This window comes from Pseudophryne corroboree, chromosome 5 (genome assembly GCF_028390025.1).
Source record: "Pseudophryne corroboree isolate aPseCor3 chromosome 5, aPseCor3.hap2, whole genome shotgun sequence".
NCBI lineage: Eukaryota > Metazoa > Chordata > Amphibia > Anura > Myobatrachidae > Pseudophryne > Pseudophryne corroboree.
The window spans coordinates 259,662,312-259,689,337 of record NC_086448.1 but is presented as its reverse complement, the minus strand read 5'-3'; the positions used below and the strand labels follow the sequence as shown (position 1 = coordinate 259,689,337).

Here is a 27,026-nt window from a genome sequence, read left to right as displayed (position 1 = left end):
ATACAAAGCTTACAAAATTATATATTTTGTAAATATACAATTCAAATAAGTCAGTTAAAATGTCAACATGAATGCTGATGTAAAAACAAAATTATTCCTGTGCAAATGAATTTTCATAGCATACAGATATAGCAGCTCTCAGCTTTGCCGCCAAGCGTCCTAGTCACAGCAAATCTGGCGCGGTTAGTGTGCCCATGTATTATGATGTGCATGTATGCGCCGCTATAAAAAATACATTGAGCTGCTGCTAGTCATAGCCTGGCGTATTAAGTAGCATCTGTTGCATGACACGCTATGTGTGCCTGTGCGCCCGTTCTGCGGCTGCGATGAACATGGCTACATCTGTACTTAGTCAAAGAAAATTAGAAGATAAATGTAGGCATTAGCAAGTTTTATTGATAGGTGATTGGACCATTAGGAGAGTCATAGACATAGATGCTCTAGAAGTGGTCAGGTCTCTAGGGGCACTTGCTCCTGGGGTGAGAGGGGTGGCAATACTGAATTCACCAGCACAAGAATTGAGGTCCTTATACTACTTAGTACTGACAGAAAAGCGGAGTAAATAGACACCTGCTGCACTCATACTTTTACCCTGCAAATTGATTTCAGTGTTACACACAAGGTAGTGCTATGCTAGACGCCCTGCTGTTTTTTAGAAAGAGGAGTACGTGAGAGAGCAGCATCCCCAAAACTCCGTGCTCAGGAAGGGGGCCCCACCTCCCATCTTCCAGGGAGACATCCACCAGTGGTGAGAGTTTGTGCAATTAGAGAGGACTGCATTACAGAATTGTCCCTCATTGGCTTTGGTAGAATTGTAAGTCTGATCATGCTGTACCAGTCAATTACATACCTCCCAACTTCTGCGATCTCCGAGTCGGGACCCCTCTGTGCGGCAAAGCACCCCCCCCCCAAAAAAGGGGTGTGGCCTCAGTAAAAGGGGGCATGGCTTCACAGGAAAACTGCGATCACCTGCTATGCCTCCTGTTATCGTCAATGGGGGGCATTCCCAGCTCTCTGTGAGCTGCTGGCTTGCCCCCTCTCCCTCTGTCTCCTGTGAATAGATGCTGTGCGCATGCTCCCTGCATCAAGCATTGCCTGTTCCAGCCTGGCTTCTAGCAAAGCCCTTTCCAGCCCGTCATCAAGCATTGCCAGTTCCAGCCTAGCTTCCAGCAAATCCTGTTTCAGCCTGTCATCAAGCATTGCCAGTTCCAGCCTGGCTTCTTGCATAGCCAGTTCCAGCCCAAAAATTAGCATTGCCAGTTCCAACCTGACTTTTGATGCAGCTGGTCCCATTCCGGCATCCAGCCATTATCTGATTCTGTCTCTTATCCGGTTCTAGCTGTAATCCAGTTCCAGATGTCATCCGGTCCCTGTTCATAATCCGGTTCCAGATGTAATCCAGTTCCAGTTCATCATTGGTTCCAGCCAGGTCCAAGCATCACCCATTCCAGCCCAGTCATCACCGGTTCAAGAGCAGTTATCTGCCTTGCCTCAGTCTTGAGTTTCTTCCTGCAACAGCATCATAAAAATACTAATCTGTTTACAGCCTCATTTATAGCCCAGTGGATCCAGTTCCTGTGCCCACAGACAAAGACAGATCCAGGCAGGACAGATCCTTATAAGAGACATGGTCGAGCATATGCAATACAGAAAAGCAGTGGTCTATTTACCATCGGGCCTCCTCCGATGGTAAATACCTCCAATCTTAAGGAGAAAACCATCAATGGTTTCTATTCATCGATGGTTGATGGCCAACCCTAGACAAAGGATTATGGGGTATATTTAAAAACTGTCAGTATGGGGGGAAAGCGGTATCAGTGCACGTTATGTGCGCTATACCGCTTTCCCCCATGTATGATAGCCGCGGTCTGTGCCCAGTGAACTGTATTTTCAATGTTGACATTTTGATATGGTCAAAATGTTGGCATGCACAATATAAAGATGCCTATATTATCAATGCCAGCATTTTCACTACAGTATGTCCATATTTTGATATGATCAAAATGTCGACATTCAAAAAGTTGACATGCCTGTATTTGGACATGCAGGTTAAACTACAGTGTGTGCAGTTAACTGTATTATGAATGTCATAATTTTGACATAGAGAAAATGTTGACCTACAGTATAAACTAGAGAGATCTAGGATATGTGAAACTGGATGTGCATACTGTATTTGAACATGGATTCTTACTGGATCCTTCTAACTTTAATACTGAATTGATATTAATTTAATATATTTCTATCAATGGCATTCTTTGTGTTTCAACACATTTCCCATAATAATAAATTCACTATTTGTTTTTGTTTTTTTGGTCGTGCAAAATACTTTCATTTTTTTTGCAACTAAAATGTAACAATTAGTAAATAATAAAGGCCAGAGTTTCCAAAACTCTACCATTGCAGTCCAGGTTTTAAGAATATCCATGCTTGAGCACAGGTGACTTAATTAGGACCTTAGTCAATTTGATTTAACAATCTGGACTCAAGCATAGATATTCACAAAATCTGGACTGTAATGGCGCAGTTTGGGAAGCTCTGGTTTAGAAAAAAAAGAAAATGCAGGTGCACACTTTAAGCACTAAGAATACTGGTAATCAGAACAAATATAATAAACTTCACAATTTAACATGGAGAACAATTGAGGTTCTTAGCATGTTTGGCCAAAAATTCATGCCCACCTATCACATCACGGTGAACCTCATCAGGTGGGTCCTAATTAGAGATGTGCGCTGACGCTCGTATTTAGGTTTTGGCAAAACCATCCTTAGTGTTTTGTTTTTTTCTGTTTTGGCAAAACCACCCTTATGGGTTTTGGTTCTGATTTGGATTTGGTTTTGGATTTCTTGAAATTGATTAAAAAAAATAATTTCCATTAATTTCCTGTCAATTTTGACCACACTCTCCTGTGTGAAATGGCACCTGTCTTTCTATTTACAAGGTTATGGGTTTAGTTATAATACTAGGATAGTAAATATATAATATAGTAGTTACAGATTATAAAATATAAGTATCTTTCATAACTACACCCATTTAAATTAATTTAATTAATTTAAATAAATGTAAATTATTGAAAATTAACTAAACCCCTATTAATGATTTATATTCTTTCAAAATAATAACTATATGCTATCGTCGTATCAGCAGAATATGTATCATTTAAATATCATTTAAATAAAATAAAATATAATTTAAATAAAATTAGAAAGTTGCAGTAACATGAATACATGGTTCACTTTATTTGAGAAAGATAAAATAAAATGACCATAGCTTTTATATTTACACCAAGAGCTATAGTATTAACCAATTACTATATTTATTTAAGAAAAAAGTTTGGAAATGTGTTTAAACACTAAGAATGTCATTAATAAGCATATATTAAGCTAATATCAAGTTGTGCATCTATAATGACTACAGGATGTGTCTACATTTTAACTGTCTACATATTGACTTTCATAATACAGTGTAGTCCATCCATATCACATTTTGGTTGTCTACATAATGTAACTGCCGACATTATGGTGTCTATATCTTGACTGTCTAAATAATATATCACAGCCCAAATATATCAGTTATGCAAAAAAATAAAATACTAATGTATTGACAGATTTTTCTGGTTCCTGAATGAAGCCCTACCTATTTAATGCATATATAGCCTTAGAAGTTTTCCAATTTAAATACTCCATTTTACAAAATAAGTTTTTTTGACCTGCATGAATGTGTCCTAATCTGTTTCCCTTGGTAGAATTTTGCTACCTCAATTTTTGAGTCTACCTAAAGTTCAAGAATTTAATGTAAGCTTTCAAACTACAGACCTGATTCAATGAACCGGTTCAAAAGCTATTTTAAAACAAATTGGTTTATCTCTTAAAACACTGGTTTATTATATCACTTAGAATTTACTTTAAAAATTGTCAATGATGTTGTCACCTTTGCTACATACAGATGTGGGGGCGATTATGTGCATTGTGCCGCGACTAGTCGCATTGTACTTATGCTCAATGCTTCCCTATGAAAGCAGATGTGAACGCCTGTGCCCATAGACATTTGCGGGCTATTCACATCAAACGAGTGACTTTACCGTGACTCGTGTGCAGCAAATAATGGGGGTCATTCTGACCCGTTCGCTCGCTGCTTTTTATCGCAGCCGAGCGAACGGGTCCCCACTGCGCATGCGCCGGTGCCGTAGTGCACCGGCGCATGCCAGATGGCTGAAGGCCGTAGCATGGCTGCGATCAGGCAGAGGCGGTCTATGGGCGGAACGGCGGCATTTGGCTGCCGTTTCGTAGGCGCGGTCCGGCAAATGCAGGTTGTCCGAACCATGCGGGGGGCAAGTCGCAGCGCTCCGTGACGTCACATGCAGCCGCTGCGGGCCGGGGAGCGACGAGTAGCTCTTGGCCAACATGCTAAAGCTGCGCTGGTCAGGAGCTACTCTTGGAATGGCAAAAGCATCACCTTTGCACTTCTGCGGGGGGGGGGGGGGCTCTGACATGTGGGGTGGGATAGCCCTGTGCTAGGCGTCCCCCCGCATGTCAGTGTGAATGATTGTAGCTGTGCTAAATTTAGCACAGTTACGATCAACTCGGAGTGACCCCCAGTATGCCCGCGAATGTCTGTGGGCTCGCGCATACTCATCCACTTGCATAGGGAAACATTAAGCGTACGTACGCTGCGACACAATGTAAATAATCGCTGCGCGATATGTACGTACACGGCACGCAGAGTGTGCAGGATGAGTATGAGCACATCTGAACTTCTAACATTAGAACAAAAACAGAATATATACAGTATAAGCCTCTTGTTGTATAACACAATGATCTTTTATTGATTGTTGGATGACTTGTTTATCAGAGGATTATATTGTTGCCTTTGTGAGTATAAACTGTGACTGTTATCTCTATAACGGCAACATATAATATGATGATCGCTACTGAAAACAGAAAAAAAGAAATCTTCCTTGTCATTGCTGTTTTAGGTCTGTGAATGGAAAGAACCTGAACAACTTAAGAAACTGCTGGATGTAAATATCAGGGACACTGGAGAGCCTCATCAGAAACTCCTGCAACTATGTCAGAATGTCATAAAGTACAGTGTCAAAACAAGTAAGGCTGAATACATTTCATGCATTTTATTATTGAAAGTTAGTTTGGGAACTCATTTATGTACAGTATATAGTCACTAGTCAGTGGCATATCTTTATTGTCTGCAGTGCGTGCGGTACACATGGCAGATGCCCCCACCACACACTCTGCAGTCATTTTTTCAATACTTACCTCTTGGGAGTCTTGCAGCTGTGACAGTGACTCTAAAGTAAAGCACTTGTTCTGTAAACCACATTTAAATATTTTAGTTGACAAAAATATGTTCCCATTTTCCATATGTCTCCATTGTAAAATTACCTCCACCCCAGTAGCAATAGATCCCCCTGTGGCAATACCCACCAACCAGTGGCAGAACTTGACCCGGGTGCAAAAATATAATATGGGTCCCCTTCCCCTACGTCAACCCAAGTTCACAATATACCACACGGCAGTGGGTGACAAAGAGAGGCAGAGGGAAACAGCGTAAGGCAGGGGGAGGCAGAGGCTGACATAGAGAGGCAGCGGGTGACTATGGAAGGCAAGGGTATAGTGAGATAGTGGGGTCCAGGGTAATTTTTGACGCTCACCCTTGGCGCTCACTATCTCTATTTGAAATAGGGTGGGGGTGGGGGGGCACCAATGCTCTTTCTGGCATAGTGCTCTTTGTATTATAGGTACTTCACTGGGTTGCTCTCTGTATTGCATTTGCACCTCATATACAGCTCAGTAATGTAAGGCAGCACTAGGATGCTTTCTATATTGCATTGTGTTCACAGTGATACTCCCTGTATTGTATAGTATTCCCTGTATTGTATAGCGGTGACTAGAATTCTATTTGTACTGTATTGCAGTCACAAAGATTATCATTGTATGAAATATTTACTCAGGTGCTCTCTCTTTATTGCATATGGATGTTACTAGGAAGCAGTCAGCATTTTACAGTGGTATGCTTTCTGTATTGTATATCAATCACTAGGATTCTCTCTATTTTATATTAGTCACTTGGATGCTCTCTGTATTGTACTAATAACTCATATGCACTGTACTACTGTAAGTTTTGGGTACAGGTAGGAAAAGGCAATGTGATTTATTTATTTTCTTTTACATTGCTAGCCAAATGTATATTTTAACCAGCCTACTTTTGTATTGGCCCCAATTATATTTGATTTGGTTGCACCTTTAAAAAAAATGTAAGGGCCACTTTATGCTCCCAATCATCCCCTGCTACTTATTAACCTATTAGCATGTAACACTTGACTCATCATAGTTAGGATCTTTTGCATATAATGGATTATTATATCTTAGGATAATAGCTAGCATTGATTTCTTCCTTTCTCTATGTTTGTTTTACTGAGGACTGCACATCTATGGAAGAATCTGGCTTATTCAGTGGTGTAACTACCATGGGTGCAGGGGGTGCAGCTGCGGGGGTGCAGTTGCTATGGGGCCCCAGCTGCTTCCAGGGCCCACTGATCCCCCTGCACCCAGTTACAGGCTGCCTACAAGGCCTGCTGCTCCCACTTCAACCCCAACCACAAGATGAATGTCCACCGCTGATAGCACCCCTCTGCCGCTGCATGGAGGATGTGGCAGGGAAGTGGGGGTGGGACCTACCTGGCAGGCTCCAAGCACCAGCAGCAGAGCAGTGTAGTGCCATGATTTACAGGAATTTAGGGGGCAGGGCTTAATGCCGTGAAGTGTCTGTCCCCATCAGAGACCTCCTCTGTAGCAGGTACCTCCTGCTCGCTCCCCCTCTCCGCTCTTTCTACTCCCGCTCTCTCCCGACACTGTCTCTCTATCTCTCCATCATCCCCCTCCTGACACTCTACCTGACAATATCTCTCTCTGACACTGTCTCTCCCTCTCTTTCTCCCTGACACTGTATATCTCGCTCCCTCTCTCTTACTGTCTAATGCTCTCCCTCTCTCTCTCTTTCTTTTTTTTCTGGCACTGTCTCTCCCTCTCTCAAGCCCTGACACTGTCTCCCTCTATTTCTCCCTGACACTATCTCTCTCTCCCTCTCTCCCCCTGACACTATCTACTTCTCTCTGACATTATCTCTCCCTGACACGGTCTCTCTCTCTCCCTCTCTCCCCCTGACACTGTCTGTCTACCCCTCTCTCTCTCCCTGACACTGACTCCCTCTCTTCCTGGCATTCTCTCTCTCTCTCCTCCCCTCTCTCTCGCTCCCTCCTTGATACAGTCTCTCTCCCTGGCACTGTCTCTGCCTCCCACTCTCTGTTTCTGGCACTGTCTCTCCCTCCCTCTCTCTCCCTGACACTGTCTCTCTCTCTCTCTTCCCCTCTCCTCCTGACACTGTCTCTCTCCCTGGCACTGTCTCTCCCTTCCTGGTAGTGTGTGTGTGTGTGTGTGTGTGTGTGTGTGTGTGTGTGTGTGTGTGTGTGTCTCCCTGACACCCTCTCTTTCTATCTCTCTCTCTGTCTCTCTCTCTGTCTGTCTCTTCCTGGCACTCTCTCTCTTGCTCCCCTTCTCATTTGATCTCCCTCCCTCCCTGACACTCTCTCTCCCCCTGACACCCCCCTCTCTCTCCCTGATGTCCTCTCTCTCTTCCCCTCTTATCCCTTTTTCACTCTTTCTCCCTGACACCCTCTCTCTCACTCATTTTTCTCTTTCTCTAATGCCCTCTATTTCCATGAAACCCTCTCTCTCTCTCTCTCTCTCTTTCTCTCTCTCTCTCTCTCCCTGAGCCCTCTCTCTCCATCTCTCTCTCTCCCCTCTGACACCCTTGTCTCTCTTTCATACCCCTCACTCTTTCTCTCCTTCTCCCCTAAGGGGCATTGTAGTAATGGCAGGGAGGAGGGGGACCTTTTCAAGATTTTGCTATGAGGCCCTCAAAGTTCTAGTTACGCCCCTGGGCTCATCATTCATCTAAGTTTATATATACTATTATTATTATTATTATTATTATTATTATTATTTATTATTATTATCTAAACATTTTTTTTTTTCTGGTTCATTATATTTAAATCAAAAAGCAATAACTTTTGCCTTCAGATGGAGAGCCCCTTTAAGGTCATGCCATATTAAATATCCCTATTTGATTTATATTGTAAATAATAAGAATGTACAGGTATGCTTTAGATGTATGATTTCCTAGATGCAAGCAGTCCTTGTTATCAAGAAATGGTCATTCTATTGGTGCATGTTACTGAGTGGGACTCGTTATTCATCACTGCCATCTATGCATAGTGGGGGTTATTCAGATGTAGAAGCAAAGCAGAAAAGAAAGCAACTGGGCAACACCATGTTGCACTGCAGGTGGGGCAGATGTAAAATGTACATAGAGAGTTAGATTTGGGTGGGGTGTGTCCAAACTGAAATATTAATTGCAGTGTAAAAATAAAGCTCTCTAACATCTGTGAGCTGAATGCAAAAGCAGACCTTATTTACCCATCTCAGAAACAATATAAACGTATTTCTTCAACTTGCATTGCAAAATGGTTTGTTCCAGATACAAACTTGCGCGCTTTTCTTCCTTGCTTCCGAATCCTAATCAGGCCCGGTGCATAGGGCTTGAACCAGAGGTGGACGGTATTTCATTTGAGACTGCATCTTTGTAAGTAACATTATTGTAAATCTATGCCAATGCCACAACCAATTAAATTTGTACAGAGATGCCCACAGTCTGCATCTCTAGTCCATCCCTTGCATATAAAGATGCACCATCGATCGCACATCTGTTGCACCATTGAAAATCTGATCTGCCCTATGCCCCATAAACCAGTGGCGGAACTAGCGAGCGGTGGGCCCAGGTGCGACAAAATGCTTTGGGCCCCCTCCATCCCATCCAAGTCCACCCCCTCACCCCTGGAGAGGATCTGGTGAGGGGGACCTGCTCAGGGCCAGAGAAATGGATACCTAGCAACAGTGCCGTAACTAGTCATTTTAGCACTGTGTGCAAGACACGGCATCGGAGGCCCACCCCTGCATGCAAAACAGGGGTAGTGCGCGCCGTTGGCGCGCGCAAAAATACATAGTGGCGTGGCTTTGTGGGGAAGGGGTGTGGCCACAAAATAATTCCAATTCATAAAACGGTGCACAGTAGTCTCCATTATTCAAATTACGCAGCACAGTAGCACCACTACACCAGGTAGAGACCCTTTTACACCTTACGACGGACAGATTCCTCTTTTTACACATTACAGCAGACAGCGTCCCCTTTTTACACATTACGGCAGACAGCGTCCCCCTTTTTACACATTACGGCAGACAGCGTCCCCCTTTTTACACAAAGTGGCAGACAGCGTACACTTTTTACACATAACAGCAGACAGCGTGCCCTTTTTACACATAACGGCAGACAGCGTCCCCTTTTTACACATTACGGCATACAGCGTGCCCTTGTTAGCCCTTGTTACACATAACGGCAGACAGCGTCCCCCTTTTTACACATTATGGCAGGCAGATTCCCCCTTTTTACACATTGCGGCAGGCAGATTCTCCTTTTTACACATTGCGGCAAGCAGATTCCCCCTTTTTACACATTGCGGCAGGCAGATTCCCCATTTTTACACATTGCGGCAGGCAGATTCCCCCTTATTACACATTGCGGCAGGCAGATTCCCCATTTTTACACATTGCGGCAGACAGTCCCAAGAAAGAAAGAAAGAAAGAAAGAAAGAAAGAAAGAAAGAAAGAAAGAAAGAAAGAAAGAAAGAAAGAAAGAAAGAAAGAAGAATTATACTTACCCTCTCCGCTGGCTCAGGCTCCTCTGTGCAGCTTCTGACGATTCCTGGGCAGGAGAGAAGGAGGAGGGAGGTGGAGGAGGGAGCCGCAGCAGCGCTGTGTTATTGGTGGAGGCGCTGCTGCTGCTGCCCCTCTGCTTCGCTATAGGCTGTTCTCAGAAGACAGCCTATAGTGAAGCAGAGGGGCAGCAGCAGCAGCGCCTCCACCAGTAACAAAGCGCTGCTGCGGCTCCCTCCTCCACCTCCCTCCTCCTCCTTCTCCCCCGTACCGCTGCAGTGCGCTCCTCTCCGGGCGGCTGTATGCTGTGGGCAGCGGTTGCCCGCAGCACACAGCGGCATGTAATGAGTCAGTTTGACTCATTACATGCTTTGGGCCCCTGGACAGAGGCGGGCCCCAGTGCAACGCACTGGTTGCACTGGCGGTAGTTCCGCCTCTGCCATAAACGCCAGTGGCAAACGCAGGATTTGCAGGGGGGGGTTTCCAGAACTGGGTGGAGCCATTCACGAGGTGGGGACTGAGGTGACCCAGTATATGCTGGGTCCGTAAAACTAGTGTGTCTGTGTGTGTGTGTGTGTGTGTGTGTGTGTATATATATATATATATATATGTATATACATATATCTATATATATATATATATATACATACATACACACACACATACATATACACATGTACATAGCATATTAAACATGCATACATATATATATATATGTACACACACATACAGTACACATATATATATACACATGTATATATATATATATATTGTGTGTGTGTGTGTGTGTGTGTGTGTGTGTGTGTGTGTGTATGTATATACATGTGTATATATATGTGTGCACATGGATATATATGCACTATAATTAAAATAAAGTAAACTTTTATTGCACTTACAAATGCCACCAGGAAGACAGCAGGCTGCAGAGGACGCTAGACAGTGGTTAATAATACTCATGCAGCTTAAAAAAAAAAAAAAAACTTTTTTTTTTTTTTTTTTTTTAGTGGAGGGGGGTTTCTGGGTACTCGGAAACCCCCCCTGGGTGCGCCACTGAACGCCCACTGACTCTCTGCATTCAAATTGTCTCTGTGACCGCCATGGCTAAATAATCGTGCCACATGCACAGTGCAACTCAGACGCATGCACAATACAGAAAACATCAGATAACTGCCAAACTGTGGCATAGGGTCCACCTCTGACTCAAACTTTATATATATTTATAATGTGGTGACTTCTATACTAAATTCTCTGAAAACGTTGTGTTAGTAGTATGTGATTAATCCTTGAATGAGAATGTCTAATATCACGCAGCTAAAAGGTCATGAAGACTAGAGTACAACACAAATCTCTCACAGTCCAGATAACATTAAATAGTCACTTTAAAGTGTACTTTCCACATTCAGACTCCCAGGCAGCAAAGCATTATACTGTATGTAAGAGCATAGCTTGTGGAGAGAGCATTATAAATGGCACACTAAGGAATCTTTTTCAATCCAATATGTAATATTCCTGCAACTCTTCTGAAGACTTTAGTTTTACACTCATCAAGTATTTTTAAAACTCCAACAGATAGTATAAAACATACAGCTTCCATTCTGTTTGTACAGAAAAGTACAGTCTGGTAACACTGTCTCTGAATACAGTGACTGCACCTACACTTCCGCAAACTTTAAAGTGAATATCTTGAGCTCATTAGAGAGGTGACACACAGTGGGTAGGAAATTCAATTCACACTTAACATTAAGCTTCTTTCTAACTTTGATGATGAAATGGTGCAAAAAAATGCAAACCTAGAGCAAATAATGGCAATACTACAATTTTTTGCGTATATAAAGCACTCAAACCCAGCATGTTTTTACAAGAGATGTACAGTTCAGTTTTTAGAAGTCCAAACTTGCCAGAATTTTGGTAATCCGTATTGAACCGAGTACCTGCTCGGATACCTTTAGGCGTTATGAGTTAAACCGAGCCCCAAATCGGAGCTTATGTTGGTTCGGAACTCGGATTTAAAATCTTGGCCTTTGGATTGTTTGTAAGTCCCTCCCTCCTGATTTCAGGTGCCATTTTACACAGGAGAGTGTGGTCAAAATTGACTGTAAATGACTGGAAATTAATGTTAATAATACTGTAGGGACAAAAATAGGTCCAAAGTACATGATTCTAGCTGTTTTTATCAACTTTCAAAAAATCCAAAACCAAATCTGAACCCAAACCAAAACACTTGGGTTTACCAAAACCTAAAGACAAAACCAAAAACACTGAGAGCAGTTTTGGCAAAACAGAAACACGAGGTTCGGCACACATAATTGTGTGCAGGTCAATAATCTTGTCTTCCACGGGCACTAAGGAAATGGAGTTAGTATTTAGCTGAGGGTCACTTCCCTGCATCCAACCATCCAAGGTGGGGCCTGTCTGAGCACCACTGTCCCAGACAGGATGTTATTTGGGTAATACCTTAGTTCCACATTATCATTAACATCACTCCAGCCTGGGCTGGTCAGAACCTAGGTAGGGACCAGGCAATGCTGAGAAATAAACCTTATTAATAAACTATGACAGCGCATGATATGTATGTATTTCTTCCTCCTTTAGTCATAGTTTGTGTTCTATGGAAAAAAAAAAAATCTTCCTATGAATCATAGCATTATCTCCTCTGTGTTCATGTTACTTGCACTGCTGCGGAGTGACTCATTGTTTGTACAGAACCTTCGTGAGCAAATTGTTAGAGAAATACAAGTTATAAAAAATGTCAGTCCCTCGGCATGAGGAATGTAAGTATCCTCTCTATACCTTCTCCCCTGAAGCAATAACAGGCTTTATTAGCTTGACTAATGAGACAGAGTGATGCTCTCATCAGTGTACTGCAGAGACTAAAGCTTTTACATGAGAACGGAGCTATTTTAAAACAGGGTAATGGGGGTCATTCCGAGTTGATCGCTAGTTGAATTTGTTCGCAGCGATCTGGCTAAAAATCGGCAGTTCTGCGCATGCATATACGGCGCAATGTGCACGCGTGACGTACGGGCACAACGAACGATGCAGTTTTGCACAGGGTCTCGCGATGCATTTCAGTCGCACTGCTTGCCGCAGAGTGATTGACATGAAGTGGGCGTTTCTGAGTGGCAACTGACAGTTTTCAGTGAGTGTGTGGAAAAACACAGACATGCCAGGAAAAATGCAGGCGTGACTGGGCGAACGCTGGGTGGGTTTGTGACGTCAAATCCGGACCTAAATAGTCTGAAGTGATCGCAAGCGCTGAGTAGGTTTTGAGCTACTCTGAAACTACACAAAAAATGTTTGTAGCCGCTCTGCGGTACAACCGTTCACACTTCTGCTGAGCTAAAATACACTCCCAGTGGGCGGCGGCATAGCGTTTGACCGGCTGCTACAAACTGCTAGCAAGCGATCAACTCGGAATGACCCCCAATATTCACTATTTTGCTTCATCTTGGTTGATAGGGCAGATGTTTACTCAGGAAATGATGTGTTCATTTTGTTTCCCTGGACCTTGGTTACTGCAAAATCTTTTAGCAATTCATTTTCACTTAGATATTGATTTAAAATTGAACAGATTGCTGTCTGGGTGCAACATTTTCAGCTACCTTACAGAATTCAATACTTATATAAGAATCATTCCAGAGGAGCACACTTTTTATTTCAGAATTTGATTTGTGATATGTGTTCTAGTTACTGCCAGATACAGTTATTCCAAGAAATGGTTGCATGTAGACAGACAGTTGTTATCTTTAACTGTAACTTTTAATCGATTTTTACTTTTCACTCTGCAGTAAAACAGATATTTTGCTGGCAACAAATGAATCTGCTTCTAAGTGTTAATCAGCATGTATTTTAATTAGAGATGAGCGGGTTCGGTTCCCTGAGAACCGAACCCCACTACCTGAGCCCGGATCTGAGTCAGGTTCGGGTTTTACCGCCTCACTCGGAAACCAGAACGAGGCAAAATGTCATCATCCCGCTGTTGGATTCTTGCCGGGTTTGTATTTCATATAAGTAGCCGTGTGTCGCCGCCATTTACACTCTGGCATTAGAGAGTGTAGCAAGAGGACGTGTCTCTGTCCTCAGTGTCCTGCATCAGTACAGTAGTAGTGTCTTGTGCTGCATCAGTCCAGTCACAGTGGTGGTGTCCTCTGCTTCCATATGTCCAGTGCTGCTGTATAAGTGCAGTCCAGTGGTGCTGTGTTGTGCTGCATCAGTTCAGTGGTGGTGATTTGTGCTGCATCAGTCCAGTCACAGTGGTGGTGTCCTCTGCTGCCATATGTCCAGTGCTGCTGTATAAGTCCAGTCCAGTGGTGCTGTGTTGTGCTGCATCAGTTCAGTGGTGGTGTAGTGTGCTGCATCAGTCCAGTCACAGTGGTGGTGTCCTCTGCTGCCATATGTCCAGTGCTGCTGTATAAGTCCAGTCCATTGCAGTGGTGGTGTGTTTTCCTGCATCAGTACAGTGGTAGTGTCTTGTGCTGCATCAGTCCAGTCACAGTGGTGGTGTCCTCTGCTGCCATATGACCAGTGCTGCTGTATAAGTCCAGTCCATTGCAGTGGTGCTGTGTTGTCCTGCATCAGTCCAGTAGTGGTGTCCCTGTGTTGCTGTATATGTCCAGTGGTACTGCCATATATGTCCAGTGATACTGCTGTATATGTCCAGTGATACTGCTGTATATGTCCAGCAGTAATGCAGTATAAATCCAGTGATACTTCCATATATGTCCAGTGGTACTGCCATATAATTCCAGTGATACTGCCGTATATGTCCAGTGGTACTGCCATATAATTCCAGTGATACTGCCGTATATGTCCAGTGGTACTGCCATATAATTTCAGTGATACTGCCGTGTATGTCCAGTGGTACTGCCGTATAAATCCATTGATACTGCCGTATATGTCCAGTGGTACTGGCGTATAAATACAGTGAAACTGGCGTATAAATCCAGTGACACTGCCATATAATTCCAGTGATACTGCCATATAATTCCAGTGGTACTTGCATATAAATCCAGTGATACTGCGTATAAATCCAGTGTTACTGTGTATACTGTAAATCCAGTCCAGTGGTACTGTCGTATAAGTCCAGTGGTACTGCCGTATAATTCCAGTGATACTGTCGTATAAATCCAGTAATACTGCTGTATAAATCCAGTCCAGTGGTACTGCCGTATAAATCCAGTGTTACTGCCGTATAATTCCAATGATACTGCCATATAATTCCAGTAAACCTGCCATATAATTCCAGTGATATTGCTGTATAATTCCAGTGGTACTGGCATATTAATCCAGTGATACCGCCATATAAATCCAGTCCAGTGGTACTGCCGTATAATTCCAGTGGTACTGCCGTATAATTCCAGTGATGCTGCCGTATAATTCCAGTGATGCTGCCGTATAATTTCAGTGGTACTGCCATATAAATCCAGTCCAGTGGTACTGCCATATAAGTCCAGTGGTACTGCCGTATAATTCCAGTGATAATGCCATATAATTTCAGTGATATTGCGGTATAATTCCAGTGGTACTGGCATATAAATCCAGTGATATTGCCATAAAAATCCAGTCCAGTGGTACTGCTGAATAACTCCAGTGATACTGCCATATAATTTCAGTGGTACTGCCGTATAAGTCCAGTCCAGTGGTGTTGCCAAATAAGTTCAGTGGTGCTGTCCTATGCTGTATATTATTTACTCCAAATAAAGGGGTTATTAATATTTAAACCAAATAATTTTCACAGGGTTTGCCCTGTGTGGTGTAGAGGTATGCTCTCCTGTACCGCATATTGGGGGTCATTACGAGTTGCTCGTATCTGTGCTAAGTTTAGCACAGCTACGATCGTAAACTCAGACATGCGGGGGGACGCCCAGCACAGGGCTAGCCCGCCCCACATGTCTGTGCGATGGCTTTGTATTTGAGGAGTAACTCCCGGCCAGCGCAGCTCCTGCGGCTGGCCGGGAGTTACCCGTCGCTCCCGCTGGCCGCAGTGGCTGCGTGACACGTCATGCAGCCACCGCGGCCCACCCCACCAATGGTCCGACCACGACTGCGTTAGCCAGACCGCTCCCCCTACTCGGCGGCTAAACGCCGCCGTTCAGCCCCCTCCCGCCTAGCGACCGCCTCTGACTCAGAGGCGATCGCTTGGCAACGATGACTGCCATGCACCAGCGCACTGCGGTGCATGCGCAGTTCCGACCCGATCGCACGGCTGCGAAGAAGTGAAGCGTGCGATCGGGTCGGCATGACCCCTATTGTTATATAACTCCAGAAAAATAATGAAGAACAAAAATTTGGAGGATAAAATAGGGAAAGATCAAGAACCACTTCCTCCTAGTGCTGAAGCTGCTACCACAGACGATGAAATGCCATCAACGTCGTCTGCCAAGGCCGATGCCCAATGTGATAGTAGAGGGCATGTAAAATCCAAAAAGCCAATGTTCAGTAAAAAGACCCAAAAAAATGTATTTAAATAGTCTGAGGAGAAAAGTAAACTTGCCAATATGCCATTTACGACATGGAGTGGCAAGGAATGGCTAAGGCCCTGGCCTATGTTCATGACTAGTGGTTAAGCTTCACATGACTATGGAAGCCCTCATCCTCCTGCTAGAAAAATTATAAGAGTTAAGCTGGCAAAAACACAGCAAAGAACTGTGCGTTCTAAGATGGTACCACAAATCCCCAAGGAGAGTCCAAGTGTGTCGGCGGTTGCGATGGCTGATCTTCCCAACACTGGACGGGAAGAGGTGGCTCCTTCCATCTTTTGCACGCCCTCTGAAAGTGCTAAAAGTAGCACCCACAAGCCAGTTTCTGATATTCAAATTGAAGATGTCACTGTTGAAGTACACCAGGATGAGGATATGGGTGTTACTGGTATGGAGGAGGAAGTTGTCGATGAGGATTCTGATGGTGATGTGGTTTGATTAAATCAGGCACCGGGAGAGACACCTGTTGTCTGTGGGATGAATAAACCCATTGTGATGCCTGGGCAAAATGCCAAAAAAGCCACCTCTTTGGTGTGGAATTATTTCTCCACAAATCCAGACAACAGGTGTGAAGCAGTGTGTTGCCTCTGTCAATCTGTAATAAGTAGGGGTAAGGACGTTAACCACCTAGGAACATCCTCCCTTATACGTCACCTGCTGCGCATTCAACAGAAGTCAGTCTCAAGTTGTGAAACTTTGGGTAAGAGCGTAAGCAGTCCACTGACATCTAACTCCCTTCTTCCTCTTGTACCCAAGCTCCTTCAAGCCACACCACCAACTCCCTCAACATCAACTTCCTCCTCAGTCAGGAACGTCAGTAGTCCTGCAGGCCATGTCACTGGCAAGACTGACGAGTACTCTCCAAACTGGGATTCCTTTGGTGGATCCTTGAGTGGTACGCCTACTGCTGCTGTTGCTGCTGGGATTCGATCGTCATCCCAGAGGGGAAGTCAGAAGACCACTTAGACTACTTCAACTAAGCAATTGACTGTACAACAGTCCTTTGTGAGGAAGATGAAATATGACAGCAGTCATCCTTTTGCAAAGCGGATAACTGAGGCGTTGACAGCTATGTTGGTGTTAGATGTGCATCCGGTATCCACCATTAGTTCAGTGGGAATTAGAGAATTGATGGAGATAGTGTGTCCCCGGTATCAAATCCCATCTAGGTTCCACTTCACTAGGCAGGCGATACCAAGAATGTACAGAGACGTCAGAAAAAGTGTCCTAAAAAATGCAGTTGTACCTACTGTCCACTTAAACACGGACATATGGACAAGTGGAACAAGGCAGACTAAGGACTATATGACTGTAACAGCCCACTGGGCAGATGTATTGGGTGGTCTTCAGGTTGCCGCTGGCCGGGCTCCCAGCGACCACCACACCGGCGCCGGAATCCTGACTGCTGGCATACCGACATCTTTTCTCCCTCTTGGGGGTCCACGAACCCTCTGGAGGGAGAATAGATAGACTGGCGCGCGTAGTGCGCCACCATTCCCACAGCGTGGCAAGCGCAGTGAGCATGCAAGGGGCTCATTTGCACTCGCCCAGCTGTCGGTATGAAAGCGGTCAGGATTCCTGCGCCGGTATGCTGGTCGCCGGGACCCCGACCACCAGTAAACCATACTACACTGCCTCCTGTAGCTTACACTGCCTCCTATTGCCTCCTGCAGCAACAACAGCAGTGGCACCAGTAGCAGCATCTCGCAAATGCCAACTTGTTCCTATACAGACTACACTATGTATCACCGCTTTCCATAAGAGGCACACCACTGACAACCTCTTACGGAAACTGAGGGACATCATTGCACAATGACTTACCGCAATTAAACTCTCCTGGGGATTTGTGATATTGGACAATGCCACCAATATTGTGTGTGCATTACATCTGGGCAAATTCCAGCACGTCCCATGTTTTGCACATGCAATTAATTTGGTGGTGCAGAATTTTTGAAAAATGATAGGGGCATACAGGAGATGCTGTAAGTGGCCCGAAAAATTGCGGGCCACTTTCGACATTCATCCACTGCGTGCCGAAGACTGGAGCACCAGCAAATACTCCTGAACCTGCCCTGCCATCACCTGAAGCAAGAGGTGGTAACGAGGTAGAATTCAACACTCTCTATGTTTCAGAAGATAGAGGAGCAGCAAAAGGCCATTCAAGCCTATACATCCACCTACGATATAGGCAAAGTGGAGGGAATGCAATTGACCCAAGCACAGTGGAGAATGATTCCGTCTTGTGCAATTTTCTCCAACCCTTTGAACTTGAACATGAAGTCAGTTCAGACACTGCCAGCTTGAGTCAGGTTATTCCCCTCATCAGGCTTTTGCAGAAGCAGCTGGAGAAATTAAAGGAAGAGCTAAGACAGAGCAATTCCGCTAAGTATGTGGGATTTGTGGATGGAGCTCTTCATTTGCTTTGCCAGGATTCAAGGGTGGTCAATCTGTTGAAATCAGAGCACTACATTTTGGCCACCGTGCTCGATCCTAGGTTTAAAGCCTACGTTGTAGTCTCTTTCTGGCAGACACAAGTCTGCAGAGGTTAAAAAAACCTGCTGGTGAGAATATTGTCAACTCAAGCAGAACGTGACCCGTCAACAGCTCTTCCTTCATTTTCTCCAGCAACTGGAGCTGCGAGGAAAAGGATAAGATTTCCTAGCCCACCCGCTGGTGGTGATACAGGACAGTCAGGAGCGAGTGCTGACATCTGGTCCGGACTGAAGTACCTGCCAATGGAGGTCTTTCCGAGTTGTTCGCTCGCAAGGCGATTTTAGCAGAGTTGCTCACGCTAAGCCGCCGCCTACTGGGAGTGAATCTTAGCATCTTAAAATTGCGAACGAAGTAATCGCAATATTGCGATTACACACCTCGTAGCAGTTTCTGAGTAGCTTCAGACTTACTCGGCATCTGCGATCAGTTCAGTGCTTGTCGTTCCTGGTTTGACGTCACAAACACACCCAGCGTTTGCCCAGACACTCCTCCGTTTCTCCGGCCACTCCTGCGTTTTTTCCGGAAACTGTAGCGTTTTTTCCCACACGCCCATAAAACGGCCTGTTTCCGCCCAGTAACACCCATTTCCTGTCAATCACATTACGATCGCCAGACCGATGAAAAAGCCGTGAGTAAAATTACTAAGTGCATAGCAAATTTACTTGGCGCAGTCGCAGTGCGGACATTGCGCATGCGCATTAAGCGGAAAATCGCTGCGATGCGAAGATTTTTACAGAGCGAACAACTCGGAATGAGGGCCAATGATTACTGACATGTCTACTGTCACTGCAGGAAACCTTGTCAGCGATCGGCATAGAAGTTTACTTCCACAAAATGTGGAGAAGATGATGTTCATCAAAATGAATTATTAATTCCTCCGGGAAGACCTTTACCAGCAATTGCCTCCAGAAAGTACACAGGGACCTTTGATGGTGGATTCCAGTGGGTACGAATTAATACTCTGTGAGGAGGAGGAGGATGTACACACTGAAAAGGGTGAGGAATCAGAGGATGAGGATGAGGTCGACATCTTGCCTCTGTAGAGCCAGTTTGTGCAAGGAGAGATTGATTGCTTCTTTTTTGGTGGGGGCCCAAACAAACCACTCATTTCAGCCACAGTCGTGTGGCAGACCCTGTCGCTGAAATGATTGGTTTGTTAAAGTGTGCATGTCCTGTTTTTACAACATAAGGGTGAGTGGGAGGGCCCAAGGACAATTCCATCTTGCACCTCTTTTTCTTCTTTGCATCATGTGCTGTTTGGGGACTAGTTTTTTAACGTGCCATCCTTTCTGACACTGCCGTACAACTCCAGGGGTAATGTCATATAAGTACAGGGTTACTATAAGTCCAGTCCTATGGTGCTGTCTTGTGCTGCATCAGTCCAGTGGTGGTGTCATGTGCTGCCATAAGTTCAGTGGTGCTGTCCTGTGCTGTATATTATTTACTCCAAATAAAAGGGTTATATACTTATATTATTATCCAAATCATTTTTACAGGGTTTGCCCTGTGTAGTGTAGGGGTACGCTCACCTGTGCTGCATATTATTATAATAGCTCCAAATAAAAGGGTTATTATTATCCAAATTAATTTTACAGGCTTTGCCGTGTGTGTGTGTGTGTGTGTGTGTGTGTTTAGGTTTAGGTTTACGGGTGCGCTCTCCTGTGCCACCAATATTGTGCGTGTATTACATCTGGGCAAATTCCATCACATTCCATGTTGTTTGTGCCGCACAATTGTGTCGCTTAGCTTAGTCATACAGCTACCTTATTGCACCTCTTTTTCTTCTGTGCATGATATGCTGTTTGGGGTCTAGTTTTTTTAAGTGCCATCCTGTTTGCAACTGCAGTGCCACTCCTAGATAGGCCAGGTGTTTGTGCCGCACAATTGCGTTGCTTAGCTTAGTCATACAACTACCTCATTGCACCTCTATTTCTTCTTTGCATGATGTGCTGTTTGGGGCCTAGTTTTTTTAAGTGCCATCATTTCTGCCATTGCAGTGCCACTCCTAGATAGGCCAGGTGTTTGTGCCGCACACTTGTGTCGCTTAGCTTAGCCATCCAGCTACCTAATTGCACCTCTTTTTCTTCTTTGCATCATGTGCTGTTTGGGGCCTATTTTTTCAATCTGCCATCCTGTCTGACACTGCAATGCCACTCCTAGATGGGCCAGGTGTTTGTGCCGCACACTTGTGTCGCTTAGCTTAGTCATCCAGCCACCTCAGTGCAACCTATTGCCTAAAAACATTATTGTGAGGTGTGAGGTGTTCAGAATAGATTGGAAATGAGATGAAATGAATGTTATTGAGGTTAATAATACCATAGGATCAAAATTACCCCCAAATGTATGTAATTTTAGTTGTTTTTATGTTTTTTTCAAAAATCATCCAGATCCAAAACCAAAACCAAAACACAAAAGGGTGGTTTTGGCAAAACCAATCCATATCCAAAACATGAGCATGGAACCAGAACCGAAACACAAAACACAAAATTTTAATGAGTGTGTTGAGCCAACAATGGCCCATCTGATAACTCTTATACTAACTGCCCGGTAACCATCTCCATACCTCCGAACTATCCCGGTCTGGGTGTGACAATCCCGTTTTTCCGGGACTATCCCCCTTTCCCACCCATGGGCCGCAGTGTCTTGCGGTGGGTGGGTGTGGCATTTGGGGCGATCACACACCACTGCCCTGCTATGCATGCAGCGGTGTTTGCTGGGTGAACAGCAGGTAAACAGATGCTGTGTGCATGCACACTGTATCTGCACAATACGGGGACAGTCTTTGAGGCAGTCCAGCATCTTCGGTAGTGCTGGGCATGCCCCCAGAGTGACGAAATGGGGGATGCCACGATGCCATGCCCCCATACCCAGGAGGCACGCGTCTCCTTTCAGGTGTTCCGCTACACTGCCCACCAATGTTGGGAAGTATGCATCTCTGAACACCATGGCTTTCAAGTTGTGTCACAGCGTCTTGAAACCCCTTTTAAACCACAGGCTGGACATGGGTTAGTGTCGGGGGAATCCCTTTGCCGGTGCTTGGAGATGACAATCACTGGTGAGCTAGCTCTCCATAGGCTTGTAACAGGACCCGGGTCAGATGACTTAGGTCACTGGTTTCACTCAGGGCCATCTTAATAGCAGTGTAGGCCCTTGGGTACAGCAATGCAATGGACCCCCTACCCATCCTCCAGTATTAGGGGATAGCGGTGCTATCAGTGGCAGCTTTGATGTTCCGCGGGTGGCAGGCTGTGTTTTATTTTCCGCTCAGCATGTAGGACCTGGAGCAGTCATTTTTGCTAATTACTCCTTTAATGCACAGATGGGGTAGGAGGGTAACACTAAACTGTAGAAGGGGGCATTGGGCTGAATGAAGGGGCCCTTGTACATCACTTTCAGAGTGGTAAGGGGTGTTTAATATGTAGTAGAGGAGTGGAGTAGGCTTAATATTCATCATTTTCTGGTGGGAAGGCAGCTTGCTTGACTGCAGATATTTCAAGTTCCACCTTTCAGGAGGTTCTGGAGACTTGGGGAAAAGAGTTTAGGAGCCAGAGAAATCCATCAACAAAAATATAAAACTGCATCTCAGACGTGTGGAACTGGAGCAGGGAACAGCTGCTGGAAGACTGATATCTCCGATTCTGGGCATATTACAGACAAGCTGCCAGTGTCCACCAAGATTTTGAGTATAACCTCAAAAAAATTCTAAGTTAGACAGAACCTGAGATATCTGGCTGGGAGGAGCAATTCACAGGCTCGGATGGGAACCAATGCTTTGAAGTCAGATATCTCCAGTTCCCCAGGGCTGATTTTAAAAAATCTGGTACCCCTGGAAAGAACGGATCCTCAGCTATCAGCCTAGGACCCTTTTAATCCTGGGGCCCTTGGACAAGTGCCCACTGAGCCCATATGAAAAGATGGCCCTGGTTTCACTGCCCCCTTACCTGGGTCCTTCCCATGTCTAATCCTGCACACTCCCTGGGTTGGATTCCCGGGTCACTGGGCCTGGGTTATTTTTCAGAGACACTTTTACACAGAGCCATGAGCTGGATTGACTCTGCAATATCCCGGCTTATTGCAGCGGTATAAAAGGTATACTTTTGAGGATATACCTCCATATAGTAATAATGCCAGGGCTGACATAAGCAGTGTTGGCCCTTAGATTGTGATCCTTCCCATCGGAATGTAGAGCCCCATCCCTCTGGGAGACTGCCTTTACACACCATGCTGCTTCTTACTTTAGGCTTAGCAGATTGAAAAGAGCACATGCAATATTTCCTGCTCCCTTCATCCTGGGCCAGTGGCATCAAAGCCCAGCACTCTCTCTCAGCCTATCACTGATACTGAGGAGCTGTAAGCAGCTGTCTGCGGCTTCTACTTCATGTCGGTGACCTGTGCTCCATGCAGTGGTGCAGCATTGACATTGAAACTAGAGATGAGCGCCGGAAATTTTTCGGGTTTTGTGTTTTGGTTTTGGGTTCGGTTCCGCGGCCGTGTTTTGGGTTCGACCGCGTTTTGGCAAAACCTCACCGAATTTTTTTTGTCGGATTCGGGTGTGTTTTGGATTCGGGTGTTTTTTTCAAAAAACCCTAAAAAACAGCTTAAATCATAGAATTTGGGGGTCATTTTGATCCCAAAGTATTATTAACCTCAAAAACCATAATTTCCACTCATTTTCAGTCTATTCTGAATACCTCACACCTCACAATATTATTTTTAGTCCTAAAATTTGCACCGAGGTCGCTATGTGAGTAAGATAAGCGACCCTAGTGGCCGACACAAACACCGGGCCCATCTAGGAGTGGCACTGCAGTGTCACGCAGGATGTCCCTTCCAAAAAACCCTCCCCAAACAGCACATGACGCAAAGAAAAAAAGAGGCGCAATGAGGTAGCTGTGTGAGTAAGATAAGCGACCCTAGTGGCCGACACAAACACCGGGCCCATCTAGGAGTGGCACTGCAGTGTCACGCAGGATGTCCCTTCCAAAAAACCCTCCCCAAACAGCACATGACGCAAAGAAAAAAAGAGGCGCAATGAGGTAGCTGACTGTGTGAGTAAGATAAGCGACCCTAGTGGCCGACACAAACACCGGGCCCATCTAGGAGTGGCACTGCAGTGTCACGCAGGATGTCCCTTCCAAAAAACCCTCCCCAAACAGCACATGACGCAAAGAAAAAAAGAGGCGCAATGAGGTAGCTGTGTGAGTAAGATAAGCGACCCTAGTGGCCGACACAAACACCGGGCCCATCTAGGAGTGGCACTGCAGTGTCACGCAGGATGTCCCTTCCAAAAAACCCTCCCCAAACAGCACATGACGCAAAGAAAAAAAGAGGCGCAATGAGGTAGCTGACTGTGTGAGTAAGATAAGCGACCCTAGTGGCCGACACAAACACCGGGCCCATCTAGGAGTGGCACTGCAGTGTCACGCAGGATGTCCCTTCCAAAAAACCCTCCCCAAACAGCACATGACGCAAAGAAAAAAAGAGGCGCAATGAGGTAGCTGACTGTGTGAGTAAGATAAGCGACCCTAGTGGCCGACACAAACACCGGGCCCATCTAGGAGTGGCACTGCAGTGTCACGCAGGATGTCCCTTCCAAAAAACCCTCCCCAAACAGCACATGACGCAAAGAAAAAAAGAGGCGCAATGAGTTAGCTGACTGTGTGAGTAAGATAAGCGACCCTAGTGGCCGACACAAACACCGGGCCCATCTAGGAGTGGCACTGCAGTGTCACGCAGGATGTCCCTTCCAAAAAACCCTCCCCAAACAGCACATGACGCAAAGAAAAAAAGAGGCGCAATGAGGTAGCTGTGTGAGTAAGATAAGCGACCCTAGTGGCCGACACAAACACCGGGCCCATCTAGGAGTGGCACTGCAGTGTCACGCAGGATGTCCCTTCCAAAAAACCCTCCCCAAACAGCACATGACGCAAAGAAAAAAAGAGGCGCAATGAGGTAGCTGACTGTGTGAGTAAGATAAGCGACCCTAGTGGCCGACACAAACACCGGGCCCATCTAGGAGTGGCACTGCAGTGTCACGCAGGATGTCCCTTCCAAAAAACCCTCCCCAAACAGCACATGACGCAAAGAAAAAAAGAGGCGCAATGAGGTAGCTGTGTGAGTAAGATAAGCGACCCTAGTGGCCGACACAAACACCGGGCCCATCTAGGAGTGGCACTGCAGTGTCACGCAGGATGTCCCTTCCAAAAAACCCTCCCCAAACAGCACATGACGCAAAGAAAAAAAGAGGCGCAATGAGGTAGCTGACTGTGTGAGTAAGATAAGCGACCCTAGTGGCCGACACAAACACCGGGCCCATCTAGGAGTGGCACTGCAGTGTCACGCAGGATGTCCCTTCCAAAAAACCCTCCCCAAACAGCACATGACGCAAAGAAAAAAAGAGGCGCAATGAGGTAGCTGACTGTGTGAGTAAGATAAGCGACCCTAGTGGCCGACACAAACACCGGGCCCATCTAGGAGTGGCACTGCAGTGTCACGCAGGATGTCCCTTCCAAAAAACCCTCCCCAAACAGCACATGACGCAAAGAAAAAAAGAGGCGCAATGAGTTAGCTGACTGTGTGAGTAAGATAAGCGACCCTAGTGGCCGACACAAACACCGGGCCCATCTAGGAGTGGCACTGCAGTGTCACGCAGGATGTCCCTTCCAAAAAACCCTCCCCAAACAGCACATGACGCAAAGAAAAAAAGAGGCGCAATGAGGTAGCTGACTGTGTGAGTAAGATAAGCGACCCTAGTGGCCGACACAAACACCGGGCCCATCTAGGAGTGGCACTGCAGTGTCACGCAGGATGTCCCTTCCAAAAAACCCTCCCCAAACAGCACATGACGCAAAGAAAAAAAGAGGCGCAATGAGGTAGCTGACTGTGTGAGTAAGATAAGCGACCCTAGTGGCCGACACAAACACCGGGCCCATCTAGGAGTGGCACTGCAGTGTCACGCAGGATGGCCCTTCCAAAAAACCCTCCCCAAACAGCACATGACGCAAAGAAAAATAAAAGAAAAAAGAGGTGCAAGATGGAATTGTCCTTGGGCCCTCCCACCCACCCTTATGTTGTATAAACAAAACAGGACATGCACACTTTAACCAACCCATCATTTCAGTGACAGGGTCTGCCACACGACTGTGACTGATATGACGGGTTGGTTTGGACGGGTTCACTACGGCTGGCCGGCGGTCGGGCTCCCGGCGACCAGAATCCCGGCGCCGGGAGCCCGACCGCCGGCTTACCGACAGCTTGGCGAGCGCAAATGAGCCCCTTGCGGGCTCGCTGCGCTCGCCACGCTACGGGCACGGTGGCGCGCTACGCGCGCCACACTATTTTATTCTCCCTCTATGGGGGTCGTGGACCCCCACGAGGGAAAATAAGTGTCGGTATGCCGGCTGTCGGGCTCCCGGCGCCGGTATACTGAGCGCCGGGAGCCCGACCGCCGGCAAACAGAAGACCACCCGGTTTGGACCCCCCCAAAAAAGAAGCAATTAATCTCTCCTTGCACAAACTGGCTCTACAGAGGCAAGATGTCCACCTCATCATCATCCTCCGATATATCACCGTGTACATCCCCCTCCTCACAGATTATCAATTCGTCCCCACTGGAATCCACCATCTCAGCTCCCTGTGTACTTTGTGGAGGCAATTGCTGCTGGTCAATGTCTCCGCGGAGGAATTGATTATAATTCATTTTAATGAACATCATCTTCTCCACATTTTCTGGATGTAACCTCGTACGCCGATTGCTGACAAGGTGAGCGGCGGCACTAAACACTCTTTCGGAGTACACACTTGTGGGAGGGCAACTTAGGTAGAATAAAGCCAGTTTGTGCAAGGGCCTCCAAATTGCCTCTTTTTCCTGCCAGTATAAGTACGGACTGTCTGACGTGCCTACTTGGATGCGGTCACTCATATAATCCTCCACCATTCTTTCAATGGTGAGAGAATCATATGCAGTGACAGTAGACGACATGTCCGTAATCGTTGTCAGGTCCTTCAGTCCGGACCAGATGTCAGCATCAGCAGTCGCTCCAGACTGCCCTGCATCACCGCCAGCGGGTGGGCTCGGAATTCTGAGCCTTTTCCTCGCACCCCCAGTTGCGGGAGAATGTGAAGGAGGAGATGTTGACAGGTCGCGTTCCGCTTGACTTGACAATTTTCTCACCAGCAGGTCTTTCAACCCCAGCAGACTTGTGTCTGCCGGAAAGAGAGATCCAAGGTAGGCTTTAAATCTAGGATCGAGCACGGTGGCCAAAATGTAGTG

General features: G+C 45.8%; 1 protein-coding gene across 2 annotated transcripts in view; it reads left to right on the top strand.

Moving 5' to 3' along the window:
- Nucleotides 1-27,026, top strand: part of GADL1 (glutamate decarboxylase like 1) — a 604,742-nt gene that overhangs the window by 137,835 nt on the left and 439,881 nt on the right. For both annotated transcript variants that reach the window (XM_063922280.1, XM_063922281.1), the window contains exon 3: nt 4,973-5,099. In XM_063922280.1, the coding sequence (XP_063778350.1) occupies nt 4,973-5,099 (127 nt within the window). The remainder of the gene's footprint in view (nt 1-4,972; nt 5,100-27,026) is intronic.